Source organism: Capricornis sumatraensis, chromosome X, assembly GCF_032405125.1.
Source record: "Capricornis sumatraensis isolate serow.1 chromosome X, serow.2, whole genome shotgun sequence".
Taxonomy (NCBI): domain Eukaryota; kingdom Metazoa; phylum Chordata; class Mammalia; order Artiodactyla; family Bovidae; genus Capricornis; species Capricornis sumatraensis.
Window position 1 is genome coordinate 92,866,595 of NC_091092.1, and position 14,091 is coordinate 92,880,685.

At 40.5% G+C, this 14,091-nt stretch overlaps 1 protein-coding gene across 3 annotated transcripts in view; it reads right to left on the reverse strand.

Annotated features, from left to right (window-relative positions):
* The window catches only part of PFKFB1 (6-phosphofructo-2-kinase/fructose-2,6-biphosphatase 1), a 127,493-nt gene that overhangs the window by 20,050 nt on the left and 93,352 nt on the right, over positions 1–14,091 (reverse strand). For all 3 annotated transcript variants that reach the window (XM_068963027.1, XM_068963026.1, XM_068963028.1), the window contains exons 6-7: positions 12,445–12,501; positions 8,882–9,003 (exon numbers count right to left, since the gene is read on the reverse strand). In XM_068963027.1, the coding sequence (XP_068819128.1) occupies positions 8,882–9,003; positions 12,445–12,501 (179 nt within the window). The remainder of the gene's footprint in view (positions 1–8,881; positions 9,004–12,444; positions 12,502–14,091) is intronic.

Genomic DNA, 14,091 nt, shown 5'->3' on the forward strand with positions numbered 1-14,091 from the left:
TTCTTTCACTCATTACACTCCATGCATCTAGTATTCTCTCTTCTGTGGTTCACACTGCTGATGTACTGAGAGAGAAACAGTAATCCTCCAACAGTCAAGCAGGAAGCAAATTCAAGTGGCCTATGAGATGTTGGAAGCAGTCAGGGACAGGCAGTCAGGTACAGGGTATGGTCACTGTTCTTTCAGGTCTGAGGGTCAGAGCATCTGCTGTCATGCTTACAAATATGCTTTAAAAATATCTGAAATAGCTGGAGATCTCTTCATGTGACTAAAGAACTCTGGCAAGGGTGGGCCCTTTAAATTATCCAGCTCTTCTAATACATTTTAAAATAGAACTCACCTAATATTCTGATATAAACATCTATTGCATAAAGCAAAAAAAAAAAAAAAGCAGCTGCCAACTGTGCCTGACTGCCTGTCCCTGACTGCCTCCATCTCATAGGCCATTTGCATTTGCTGAGCATTTCATGTGTGTGTGTGTGTGTGTGTGTGTGTGTGTGTGTGCATCTGGCAGGGGTGGGAGGTTTCAAACTGCATAAATCCTCATAGCCATCCTAGGAAGTGGAGACTATAATCTCTGTTTTATAGGTGAGGAAACTGAAACACAGAAAGAGGAAGTGATTTGCCTGATGTCAAACTCTTCAACCTATGACTCTTAGAGCCTAGGTAGAAAATGTCTGATATCACCTTGTTGTGTTGTTCCTGACACTAGGTTCTGAGTGGGACTAGGATAAATTCCAAATTCCTTAGCTTATTCTGACATTCTAGGTGCCTTCATACCTTGGCTGTGCTTGGCCTCACCTCAGTGTCCCATGTCCATGCTCATAACTTTGTTTAATTTCAGCCTTAATGCTTTTGCTGAAATATTCTCTGTATTTCTCTTTTTATTCAGACTTAACTAGACCTTTAAAAGGTACTGTTATCTTTCCCTGAAAAGATGTTCTTTCCCTGGTTTCCAAAGCTGAGCTCCTATGCATCTATCCTCCAAGAGTCAGAATATTCACTCTCTCTACGAAGACTTTTTTAAGCCCAGGATCATGTGAATCATTTAGAGGTAGTTCACATCAAAACTATGGCATTTTCTATTTCTTCTTGGCATACCCCCATCATTTATAATTTAAAATAAAAATTATCAGTTCAGTTCAGTTGCTAAGTCTTGGGCTCTTTGCAATAACATGGACTGCAGCATACCAGGCCTCCCTGTCCATCACCAACTCCCAGAGTTTACCCAAACTCATGTCCATCGAGTCAGTGATGCCATCCAACCATCTCATCTTCTGTTATCCACTTCTCCTCCTGCCTTCAATCTTTCCCAGGATCAGGGTCTTTTCTAATGAGTGGATTCTTCAAATCAGGTGACCAAAGTATTGGAGATTCAGCTTCAGCATCAATGAACATCCAGGACTGATTTCCTTCAGGATTGACTGGTTGGATCTCCTTGCAGTCCAAGGGACTCTCAAGAGTTCTTCAGCACAACAACTCAAAAACATCAATTCCTTGGTGCACAGTTTTCCTTATAGTCCAACTCTCACATGACTATTGGAAAAACTATAGCTTTGACTAGATGGACCTTTGTCGTCAAAGTAATGTCTCTGCTTTTTAATATGCTATCTAGGTTCAGTTCAGTTCAGTTCAGTCGCTCAGTCGTGTCTGACTCTTTGCGACCCCATGAATCGCAGCACGCCAGGCCTCCCAGTTCATCACCATCTCCCGGAGTTCACTCAGACTCACGTCCATTGAGTCCGTGATGCCATCCAGCCATCTCATCCTCGGTCGTCCCCTTTCCTCCTGCCCCCAATCCCTCCCAGAATTCAGAGTCTTTTCCAATGAGTCAACTCTTCGCATGAGGTGGCCAAAGTACTGGAGTTTCAGCTTGAGCATCATTCCTTCCAAAGAAATCCCAGGGCTGATCTCCTTCAGAATGGACTGGTTGGATCTCCTTGCAGTCCAAGGGACTCTCAAGAGTCTTCTCCAACACCACTGTTCAAAAGCATCAATTCTTCGGCGCTCAGCCTTCTTCACGGTCCAACTCTCACATCCATACATGACCACAGGAAAAACCATAGCCTTGACTAGAGGGACCTTAGTTGGCAAAGTAATGTCTCTGCTTTTGAATATGCTATCTAGGTTGGTCATAACTTTCCTTCCAAGGAGTAAGCGTCTTTTAATTTCATGGCTGCAGTCACCATCTGCAGTGATTCTGGAACCCCAAAAAATAAAGTCTGACACTGTTTCCACTGTTTCCCCACCTATTTCCCATGAAGTGATGGGACCGGATGCCATGATCTTGGTTTTCTGAATGTTGAGCTTTAAGCCAACTTTTTCGCTCTCCTCTTTCACTTTCATCAAGAGGCTTTTTAGCTCCTCTTCACTTTCTGCCATAAGGGTGGTGTCATCTACGTATCTGAGGTTATTTATATTTCTCCTGGCAATCTTGATTCCAGCTTGTGCTTCTTCCAGTCCAGGATTTCTGATGATGTACTCTGCATATAAGTTAAATAAGCAGGGTGACAATATACAGCCTTGATGTACTCCTTTTCCTATTTGGAACCAGTCTGTTGTTCCATGTCCAGTTCTAACTGTTGCTTCCTGACCTGCATACAGATTTCTCAAGAGGCAGGTTAGGTGGTCGGGTATTCCCATCTCTTTAAGAATTTTCCACAGTTTATTGTGATCCACACAGTCAAAGGCTTTGGCATAGTCAATAAAGAAGAAATAGATGTTTTTCTGGAACTCTCTTGCTTTTTTCATGATCCAGTGGATGTTGGCAATTTGATCTCTGGTTCCTCTGCCTTTTCTAAAACCAGCTTGGATGTCAGGGAGTTCATGGTTCATGTAATGCTGAAGCCTGGCTTGGAGAATTTTGAGCATTACTTTACTAGCATGTGAGATGAGTGCAATCATGTAGTTGTTTGAGCATTCTTTGGCATTGCCTTTCTTTGGGATTGGAATGAAAACTGACCTTTTCCAGTCCTGTGGCCACTGCTGAGTTTTCCAAATTTGCTGGCATATTGAGTGCAGCACTTTCACAGCATCATCTTTCAGGATTTGAAACAGCTCAACTGGAATTCCATCACCTCCACTAGCTTTATTCGTAGTGATGCTTTCTAAGGCCCACTTGACTTCACATTCCAAGATGTCTGGCTCTAGATGAGTGATCACACCATCACGACTATCTGGATCGTGAAGATCCTTTTTGTACAGTTCTTCCGTGTATTCTTGCCACCTCTTCTTAAGATCTTCTGCTTCTGTTAGGTCCATATCATTTCTGTCCTTTATCGAGCCCATCTTTGCATGAAATGTTCCCTTGGTATCTGTAATTTTCTTGAAGAGATCTCTAGTCTTTCCCATTCTGTTCTTTTCCTCTATTTGTTTGCATTGATTGCTGAAGAAGGGTTTCTTATCTCTTCTTGCTATTCTTTGGAACTCTGCATTTAGATGCCTATATCTTTCCTTTCCTCCTTTGCTTTTCGCCTCTCTTCTCTTCACAGCTATTTGTAAGGCTTCCCCAGACAGCCATTTTGCTTTTTTGCATTTCTTTTCCATGGGGATGGTCTTGATCCTTGTCTCCTGCATAGTGTCACGAATTTCATTCCATAGTTCATCAGGCAGTCTATCAGATCTAGGCCCTTAAATCTATTTCTCACTTCCACTGTATAATCATAAGGGATTTGATTTAGGTCATACCTGAATGGTCTAGCAGTTTTCCCTACTTTCTTCAGTTTAAGTCTGAATTTAGTAATAAGGAGTTCATGATCTGAGCCACAGTCAGCTCCTGGTCTTGTTTTTGTTGACTGTATAGAGCTTTTCCATCTTTGGCTGCATAGAATATAATCAATGTGATTTCAGTGTTGACCATCTGGTGATGTCCATGTGTAGAGTCTTCTCTTGTGTTGTTGGAAGAGGGTGTTTGCTATGACCAGTGCATTTTCTTGGCAAAATTCTATTAGTCTTTGCCCTGCTTCATTCTGCATTCCAAGGCCAAATTTGCCTGTTACTGCAGGTGTTTTTTGACTTTCTACTTTTGCATTCTAGTCCCCTATAATGAAAAGGACATCTTTTTTGGGTGTTAGTTCTAAAAGGTCTTGTAGGTCTTCATAAAACCGTTCAACTTCAGCTTCTTCAGCATTACTGGTTGGGGCATAGACTAGGATAACTGTGATATTGAATGGTTTGCCTTGGAGACGAACAGAGATCATTCTGTCATTTTTGAGATTGCATCCAAGTACTGCATTTCAGACTCTTTTGTTGACCATGATGGCTACTCCATTTCTTCTGAGGGATTCTAGGTTGGTCATAGCTTTTCTTCCAAGAAACAAGTGTCTTTTAATGTCATGGCTGCAGTCACCATCTGCAGTGATTTTGGAGCCCAATAAAGTCTGTCACTGTTTCCATTGTTTCCCCATCTATTTACCATGAAGTGGTGGGAGTGGATGCCATGATCTTAGTTCTCTGAATGCTGAGCTTTAAGTCAACTTTTCACTCTCCTCTTTCACTTTCATCAAGAGCTTCTTTAGTTCTTCTTTGCCTTCTGCTGTAAGCGTGGTGTTTTCTGAATATCTGAGGTTATTGATAGTTCTCCCAGCAATCTTGATTCCAGCTTGTGCTTCACCCAGCCTGGCATTTCGCATAATGTACTTTGCTTATAAGTTAAATAAGCAAGGTGACAATATACAGCCTTGATATACTCCTTTTCAGAAATGGAACCAGTCCATTGTTCTATGTCTGGTTCTAACTGTTGTTTCTTGACCTGCATACAGATTTCTGAGGAGGCAGGTAAGGTGACTTGGTATTCCGAATTCTTTAAGCATTTTCCAGAGTTTATTGTAATCCACATGGTCAAAGGCTTTGATGTAGTCAATAAAGCAGGAGTAGATGCTTTTCTGGAACTTTCTTGATTTTTCTATGATCCAGGAGATGTTGGCAATTTGATCTCTGGTTCTGCTGCCTTTTCTAAATCCACCTTGAACATCTGGAAGTTCACAGTTCACATGCTGTTGAAGCCTCAGTTGGAGAATTTTGAGCATTACTTTGCTAGTGTGTGAGATGAGTGGAATCGTGTGGTAGTTTTTGGCATTGCCTCAGTGGTCACCGCTGAGTTTTCCAAATTTGCTGGCATATTGAGTGCAGCACGTTAACAACACCATCTTTTAGGAAATGAAATTGCTCAGCTGAAATTCTAGCACCTCCACTAGCTTTGTTTGTAGCGATGCTTCCTAAGGTCCGCTTGACTTCAGACTCCAGGATGTCTAGCTCTAGGTGTGATCACACCATTGTTGTTATCTGGGTCATTAGGATCTTTTTTGTATGGTTCTTCTTTGTATTCTTGCCACCTCTTCTAATATCTCCTGCTTCTGTTAGGTCCTACCATTTCTGTCCTTTATTGTGCTCATCTTTGCATGAAATGTTCCCTTGGTATCTCTAATTTTCTTGAAGAGATCTCTAGTCTTTCCCATTCTATTGTTTTCCTCTATTTCTTTGCATTGATCGCTGAGGAAGGCTTTCTTATCTTTCCTTGCTATTCTTTGGAACTCTGCATTAAGATGGGTATGTCTTTCCTTTTCTCCTTTGACTTTAGCTTCTCTTCTTTTATTAGCTATTTGTAAGGTCTCCTCAGAGTACCTTTTTGCCTTTTTGCATTTCTTTTTGTTGGGGATCGTCTTAATCACTGCCTCCTGTACAATGTCATGAACCTCCATCCACAGTTCTTCAGACACTCTATCAGATCTAACCCCTTGTATATGTTTGTCACTTCCACTCTACAATTGTGAGGGATTTGATTTAGGTCATACCTGAATGGTCTAGTGGTTTTCCCTACTTTCTTCGATTTAGGTCTCAATTTGGGAATAAGGAGTTCATGATCTTAGCCACAGTCAGCTCCGGTCTTGTTTTTGCTGACTGTGTAGAGCTTCTCCATCTTTGGCTGCAAAGAATATAATCAATCTGATTTCGGTGTTGACCATCTGGTGATGTCCATGTGTAGCATTGTCTCTTGTTTTGTTGGAAAAAGGTGTTTGCTATGATCAGTGCATTCTCTTGGCAAAATTTGTTAGCCTTTTCCCTGCTTCATTTTGTACTCCAATGCTAAACTTGCCTGTTACTCCAGGTATCTCTTGACTTCCTGCTTTTGCATTCCAGTTCCCTATGATGAAAAGGACATCTCTTTTTGGTGTTAATTCTAGAAGGTCTTGTAGGTCATCATAGAACCACTCAACTTCAGCTTCTTCAGCATTAGTGGCTGGGGCACAGACTTGGATTACTGTGATGTTGAATGGTTTGCCTTGGAAATGAACAGAGATCATTCTGTCGTTTTCGAGATTGAACCCAAGTACTGCATTTCGGACTCTTTTGTTGACTTTGAGGGTTATTTCATTTCTTCTAAGGGATTGTTGCACCTAGTAGTAGAAATAATTGTCATCTGAATTAAATTGACCCATTCCAATCTATTCCTATTCACTGATTCCTAAAATATCGATGTTCACTCTTGCTGTCTCCTATTTGACCACTTCCAATTTACCTTGATTCATGACCTAATATTCCAGATTCCTGTGCAATATTCTTTATAGCATCAGACTTTACTTCCATCACCAGTCACATCCACATCTGAGCATTGTTTTTGCTTTGGCTCCATCTCTTCATTCTTTCTGAGGTTATTTCTCCATTCTTCTCCAGTAGCATATTGGGCACCTACCGACCTGGTGAGTTTATCTTTCAGTGTCACGTCTTTTTGCCTTTTCATAGTGTTCATGGGGTTCTCAAAACAGGAATACTGAACTGTATTGTCATTTCCTTCTCCTGTGGACCACGTTTTGTCTGTATTCTTCGCCATGACCTGTCCGTCTTGGGTGGCCCTACATGGCGTAGCTCATATTTTCATTGAGCTAGACAAGGCTGTGGTCCGTGTGATCAGTTTTTTTTTAGCTTTCTGTGCTTGTGGTTTTCATTCTGTCTGCCATCTGATGAATAAGTATAAGAGGCTTATGGAAGCTTCCTAATGGGAGAGACATCTTTATACTAAAAATTATAAGCTATATTGTAATAGAGGAGGTTCTACTGAGTTCTGGTTAGATCTTTTCTGTTTTCACTACCTTGATGCTGTTTTTGAAATATTGTGTTGGCCAGAAAGTTCATTCAGAAAAACCCAAACAAACTTTCTGGCCAACCCAATACAAAGTATCAAAAGCTTTCAAGATTGTCTTTTTTTTATTTCTGATTTTTGGTAGTCTCTTCCTTGCTGGTGCCCTAAATACTTGGTAAACATGCTCTTCCAGATCTTTTCCTCCAAGTTGGACTGAATCCCCTCTTCTGTGTTCCCCCACCCCACTTGCTTTACCATCCCCAAATTCTGGCCAGCTGCATATTCATTGTCTTCTTTAACCAAGTGGTCATTCTATCAGAGCAGATAGCCTATCCCTCTTTGGATTCTTAGTGCACAACTAGGTTTGGGCCTTGATGCATGGATTGTAAATGTCTGTTGATGGAAAAATGATTAGATAAAGCCAACTTTCAGAATCAGTTATCTTCAGACCTGAACTGATTCATGAAACACTGAGCACATCCAGAAGTGTAGACCAAAGGCCAGAGCTTTCTCAATGCTGTTCTTTCACTTAAGCGCTCCTCCTTCAAACTTCTCATATAGTGCCTTTGTGGAAATTTGAAAAACTTTCCCTGACTCCAGCACAGATGCCTTGATGAGAAAAGCAATTGTACCCTTGACCTGACACAGTGAACAATATTCACAATCATACGTAAGGTCATGTGACACTTTTTATGATATAGGTATGTGGGAGGGGATAACCATGATGGAAGTTTGAAGATAGGAATTTGAGTATATATTCTGCTACTGAATCATTGTGTGGCCTCAGGTAAGTCCTTGCCCTGCTCTATGTTTGTTTCCCCATCTAAGAAGTGAAGCAGTAACAATGTTCACCTTGGGGATTTTGGTTGGACAAAGCTGGAAGGATGTTCTTTAAACTTCTTAGAGTGGTGATGACTATTAGCAGCCTCCTTATACTTTCTACTTGAGGCCCAGAGGGTCTGAGTGACCAGGGTCTCTTCTCATCACAATCTATTTTGAAAGAAAGTGAGCTTCTGGGAACACCTTATGTCTAAAGCTAACATTTTCCCTGTACTTCCAGCTAACACCTCTCCAATCTTTAGTTGGTATTATGAATGAAAGTTTCATATTTTTCATGTATCTTCTCATATATCAGAGCTCTATGGAAGCTACCTGAAGATACAACCTACTTTTTTTGCCCTTATTTACACTCCCTATAGACACCACAGCCCAAAGAATTCAAATACATAGTGACTGAAAAAGGTACATGTGCATTGTGAAAAAAGACATGATTAAGAGACAGAATGTGTGATTAAAATCCTAGCTTTATGTGGTAGAAGATTGAGCAAGCTCAAGCTCCCTAAGATGCAATTTCCTCTTCTTGAAAATTTGTGATCATAAGACCTATTTTAGCCTCCTTAACTGGAGTGCCAAGGGCATTCAATGAAACAAACCAAAAAAAAAAAAAAAAGGTGAACACTTTTGGAAACTGAAGTGTCATCCACATGTGAATAATACTTTTGAGAACACAATAGTAACAACCATAGGGGAGAGGCATTTTACTCCAGAGGCCAGGGTCCTAATATGTCCATACTTTTCAGTAAAACATTACTTCAATCCCTTTGTGAACACCTTACAAATCAAAGAATCACCATGTCGTGGATAATTAGAGCTGGGAGGGCCCTTGAAGACAGATCAAGTGTAGCTCCCTGATGTTACTAATAAACTTGAGGCCCAGAGAGGGAAGGCATTTCTTCAGGTCCTATAAGACATCAAAACCAGGCTAAGAATCCAGACTTATACTTTGTGGTGCTGGGTTCTTACCTATCCAGTTCATCATCCAAGGGTTGGTAGTTGACCTCATAGCACTCTATTCTCTTTAGAAAATCTTCCAGAACCTTTTCACGATCACAGTCTATATAATCAGGACTGCCAAGTTTCACTTGCTGGAAGAAGGGAGAAAGAACCATGGGAGACAGAGATTCCGACAGTGCCCTTGGGAAGAGCTCTTAGAGTTCACTGAGTACAATATCCCTCATCATAAAGATGAGGAGATTGAGACTTAGAGAGGGGCCTTGCTGAAGTTTACAAAATCAGACAGTTGAAGAGAATCTGAACAGTATAACCCTTCATTCCTTATCTGTGTGCTCAAACAAGGTCTGTTATATTATATTCAGTTCTAGAGTACACAGTTTAAGATAATGATTTATAAGTGGACTGGAAATTGTGGTGTGAGAAATGGTTGAAGAAGAGGAACAGAAGATCTTGACCAGGGGTCATAATGGCTTACATGTATCGAGTGTTTACTGGGATAACTTAGCATATGTTGGCTTTAGATTTCTGAAGTGCTGGCATCTTCTAATCCCTTAGGATCTAACTTCTTTACCCATATTCTACATCTCAGTGAATGGTATTATCATCTACTTAAGTCAGTTGAGTTCAGTCACTCAGTCATGTCTGACTGTTTGTGACCCCATGGATTGCAGTACGCCAGGCCTCCCTGTCCATCACAAACTTCTGGCGTTTACTCAAACTCATGTCCACTGAGTCAGTGATGCCATCCAGCCATCTCATACTCTGTCGTTCCCTTCTCCTCCTGCCTTCAATCTTTTCCAGCATCAGGGTCTTTTCAAATGACTCAGTTCTTTACATAAGTATTGAAGTTTCAGCTTCAGCATCAGTCCTTCCAGTGAATTTTCAGGACTGATTTCCTCTAGGATGGACTGGTTGGATATCCTTGCTGTCCAAGGGATTCTCAAGCGTCTTCTCCAACACCACAGTTCAAAAACATAAATTCTTCGGTGCTCAGCATTCTTTATAGTCCAACTCTCACATCCACACATGACTACTGGAAAAACCATAGCTTTGACTAGATGGACTTTGTCAGCAAAGTAATGTCTCTACTTTTTAATATGCTCTCTAGGTTGGGCATAGTTTTTCTTCCAAGGAGCAAATGTCTTTTAATGTCATGGTTGCAGTCACCATCTGCAGTGATTTTGGAGCCCAAGAAAATAAAGTCTGTCACTGTTTCCATTGTTTCCCCATCTGTTTGCCATGAAGTGATGGGAGTGGATGCCATGATCTTAGTTTTCTGAATGTTGAGTTTTAACCCAAAATTTTCACTTTCCTCTTTCACTTTCATCAAGAGGCTTTTTAGTTCTTCTTTGCTTTCTGCCATAGGCATGGCATCATCTGCATATCTGGGGTTATTGATATTTCTCCCAGCAATCTTGATTCCAGCTTGTGCTTCATCCAGCTCAGCATTTCTCATGATGTACTCTGCATAGAAGTTAAATAAACAAGGTGACAATATACAGCCTTGACCTACTCCTTTCCTGATTCCATCAACTCCACTACCTTTGTTCATAGTGATGCTTTCTAAGGCCCACTTGACTTCACATTCCAGGATGTCTGGCTCTAGGTGAGTGGTCACACCATCATGGTTATCTGGGTCAGAAAGATCTTTTTTGTATAGTTCTTCTGTGTATCCTTGCCACCTCTTCTTAATATCTTCTGCTTCTGTTAGGTCCATACCATTTCTGTCCTTTATCAAGCCCATCTTTGCATGAAATGTTCCCTTGGTATCCCTAATTTCTTGAAAAGATCTCTAGTCTTTCCTATTCTGTTGTTTTCCTCAATTTCTTTGTATTGATCACTGAGAAAGGCTTTCTTATCTCTCCTTGCTCTTCTTTGGAACTCTGCATACAATTGGGTATATCTTTCCTTTTCTCATTTGCCTTTCACTTCTGAGCCTTAAATGAATCTGAGAGTCATACTAGATGTGTCTCTTTCTATCACCCCCACCTCTCAGAAGGTATATACCTTCTATATACCTCACTATATCTTCTAAATATCTCCCCAAATGACCTCCATTCTCTCTTCCTTGGATGCTCACTCTAGCTTTGTGACAAGTTACTCTGTTTACAGTTTACTTTCCCTTACTAGTAGCAAGAAGTATAGTTCTAATGTGCACACCTGAATATGGAATTCCTCTACTTGAAACCCTTCACTATTTCCTCATGTCTTTTAGGATAAAGTATGAAATATTTTGGGTTTGCAGGTGGCGCTAGTGGTAAAAGCCCACCTCCCATGCAGGAGACATAAGAAGCGCAGGTTCGATCCCTGGATCAGGAAGATACCCTGGAGAAGGACATGACAACCCACCCCAATATTCTTGCCTGGAGATTCCCCATAGACACAAGAGACTGGTGAGCTACAGTCCATAGGGTTGCAAAATATTGAACATGACTAAAGCAATTTAGCATACATGTATGAAATATTTTAGCAAGTGACACATGGCTTGTTATGATTGTGCCCTGAATGATTTCTTCATCCTCATCTCCCATTGCTCTTCTAGTCCTCCACACACTTTGCTTTAACCAATCTAAGCTATTTCTAGTTTCCCCAAGATGCCATACTTAGTATATGCCATTCCTTTATTTTCCATTCTTTACCTGGCAAATGCCTATTCATTCTTCAAGATGCAGGTCAGCTGTTATCTTGAAGAAGAAACATTCTTATGCAAGGTTAGTTCCTCAACAGCCTTCCACAGCATCCTTTGTTCGTTTATTTCAGCACTGATCTCACAGAGTTATATCTCTTATGTTGTCAGTCTCCCTCACTAGAGTGTGAGTTCAAGGCTGGACTCTCCTTTAGCTATTTCTGTCTCTAATACCCCAAATGGTTCAGTCCAGGTATATGGATTCAATTTATGTTTAATCAACAAACGGATGGACAGGTGGATGGATGAAAAGGAAAGAGAGGATTTGGGCATATTCTATGCCTCAAGAGGCAAAAATAGGACCAATGAGTGGAGATTACAGGGAGTCAGATTTCAGCTTGATTGGACTGCATTTAATGAAGGCAGTGAGCCTCATAATTGGAGGTACAAAAAAGAAAATTTAGACAAACCTTTAGCTAAGATTTCAAGTTTCTGATGAAACATTAAAGGAGGTGATCTTTAAGGTCTTCTCTGTCCCCAAGATACAGTAATTTGATGAAATAGGAAACAATAAAATGTGGTGAGTGTTCTAAATCTAGACCACATACCTGGAATCTAAGAACAGTGATAAATTTGATACAAACTGTGGGGCAGAAAAAAGAGCTTTCAAGACAGATAGACAGACCTGAGGTTCACCCCCAGTTCTGTCTCTTCCCAGCTTCTTGGCAACTTACTGCTTCCCTTGGAACCTTAGTTTCCTCTCTCCAGTACTAAGAAGAATTTCACAGAATCATTGTATGACAGGATGGTGAAGGAATACTTTCTATAGGAAGTGGGAGGAGAAGCTAATGGAAAAATACCTCCTTTAACTACAGAGACATTTCTAGGCATGATCCGAATCTGAGAAAAAATAAGAAGGAAAGAAAAGGTGACTGATACTCCTTACCCTGATGTTTTCTGCAATGACTTCAGGGTCATTACAAATGGACTCAATGAAAAAGACCTATAAGAGAAACAAAAGAGAGATTTCAGCAAGGAATTATGTTTGGCATGAGCTAAACATAACTTGACTTCTCTATGACTCTGAATAATCTTTAGAGGCAGCTCTTTAAAATATATATATATATATATAAATTTATTTATTTTAATTGGAGGCTAATTACTTTACAATATTGTATTGGTTTTGCCATACATCAACGTGATTGCCACGGGTGTACACGTGTTTCCCATCCTGAACCCCCCTCCCACCTTCCTCCCCGTACCATCCCTCTGGATCATCCCAATGCACCAGCCCCGAGCATCCTGTATCATGCATCGAAACTGGGCTGGCAAGTTGTTTCACATATATTATACATGTTTCAATGCCATTCTCCCAAATCATCCCACCCTCGCCCTCGCCCACAGAGTCCAAAAGACTTTTCTACATATCTGTGTCTCTTTTCTGTCTCTCATACAGGGTTATCATTACCATCTTTATGAATTCCATAAATATGCATTAGTATAGTGCATTGGTGTTTTTCTTTCTGGCTTACTTCACTCTGTATGACAGACTCCAGTTTCATCCACCTCATTAGAACTGATTCAAATGTATTCTTTTTAATGGCTGAATAATACTCCATTGTATATATGTACCACTGCTTTCTAATCCACTCGTCTGCTGATGGACATCTAGGTTGCTTCCATTTCCTGTCTATTATAGAGAGTGCTGCGATGAACATTGGGGTACACATGTCTCTTTCAATTCTGGTTTCCTCGGTGTGTATGCCCAGCAGTGGGATTGCTGGGTCATATGGCAGCTCTGTTTCCAGTTTTTTAAGGAATCTCCACACCGTTCTCCATAGTAGCTATACTAGTTTGCATTCCCACAAACAGTGTAAGATGGTTCCCTTTTCTCCACACCCTCTCCAGCATTTATTGCTTGTAGACTTTTGGATCACAGCCATTCTGACTGGCGTGAAATGATACCTCATTGTGGTTTTGATTTGCTTTCTCTGATAATGAGTGATGTTGAGCATCTTTTCATGTGTTTGTTAGCTATCTGTATGTCTTCTTTGGAGAAATGTCTGTTTAGTTCTTTGGCCCATTTTTTGATTGCGTTTATTTTTCTGGAATTGAGCTGCATGGGTTGCTTGTATATTTTTGAGATTAATTTTTTGTCAGTTGCTTCATTTTCTATCATTTTCTCCCATTCTGAAGGCTATCTTTTCAGCTTGCTTATAGTTTCCATTTTTGTGCAGAAGCTTTTAATTTTAATTAGGGCCATTTATTTTTCCTTTTATTTCCAATATTCTGGAAAGTGGGTCATAGAGGATCCTGCTGTGATTTATGCTGGAGAGTGTTTTGCCTATGTTCTCCTCTAGGAGTTTTATAGTTTCCAGTCTTATGTTTAGGTTTTAATCCATTTTGAGTTTATTTTTGTGTATGGTGTTAAAAAGTGTTCTAGTTTCACTCTTTTACAATGGTTGACCAGTTTTCCCAGCACCACTTGTCAAAGAGATTATCTTTTCTGCATTGTATATTCTTGCCTCCTGTGTCAAAGATAAGGTGTCCATAGGTGTGTGGATTTTTCTCTGGGCTTTCTGTTTTGTTCCAT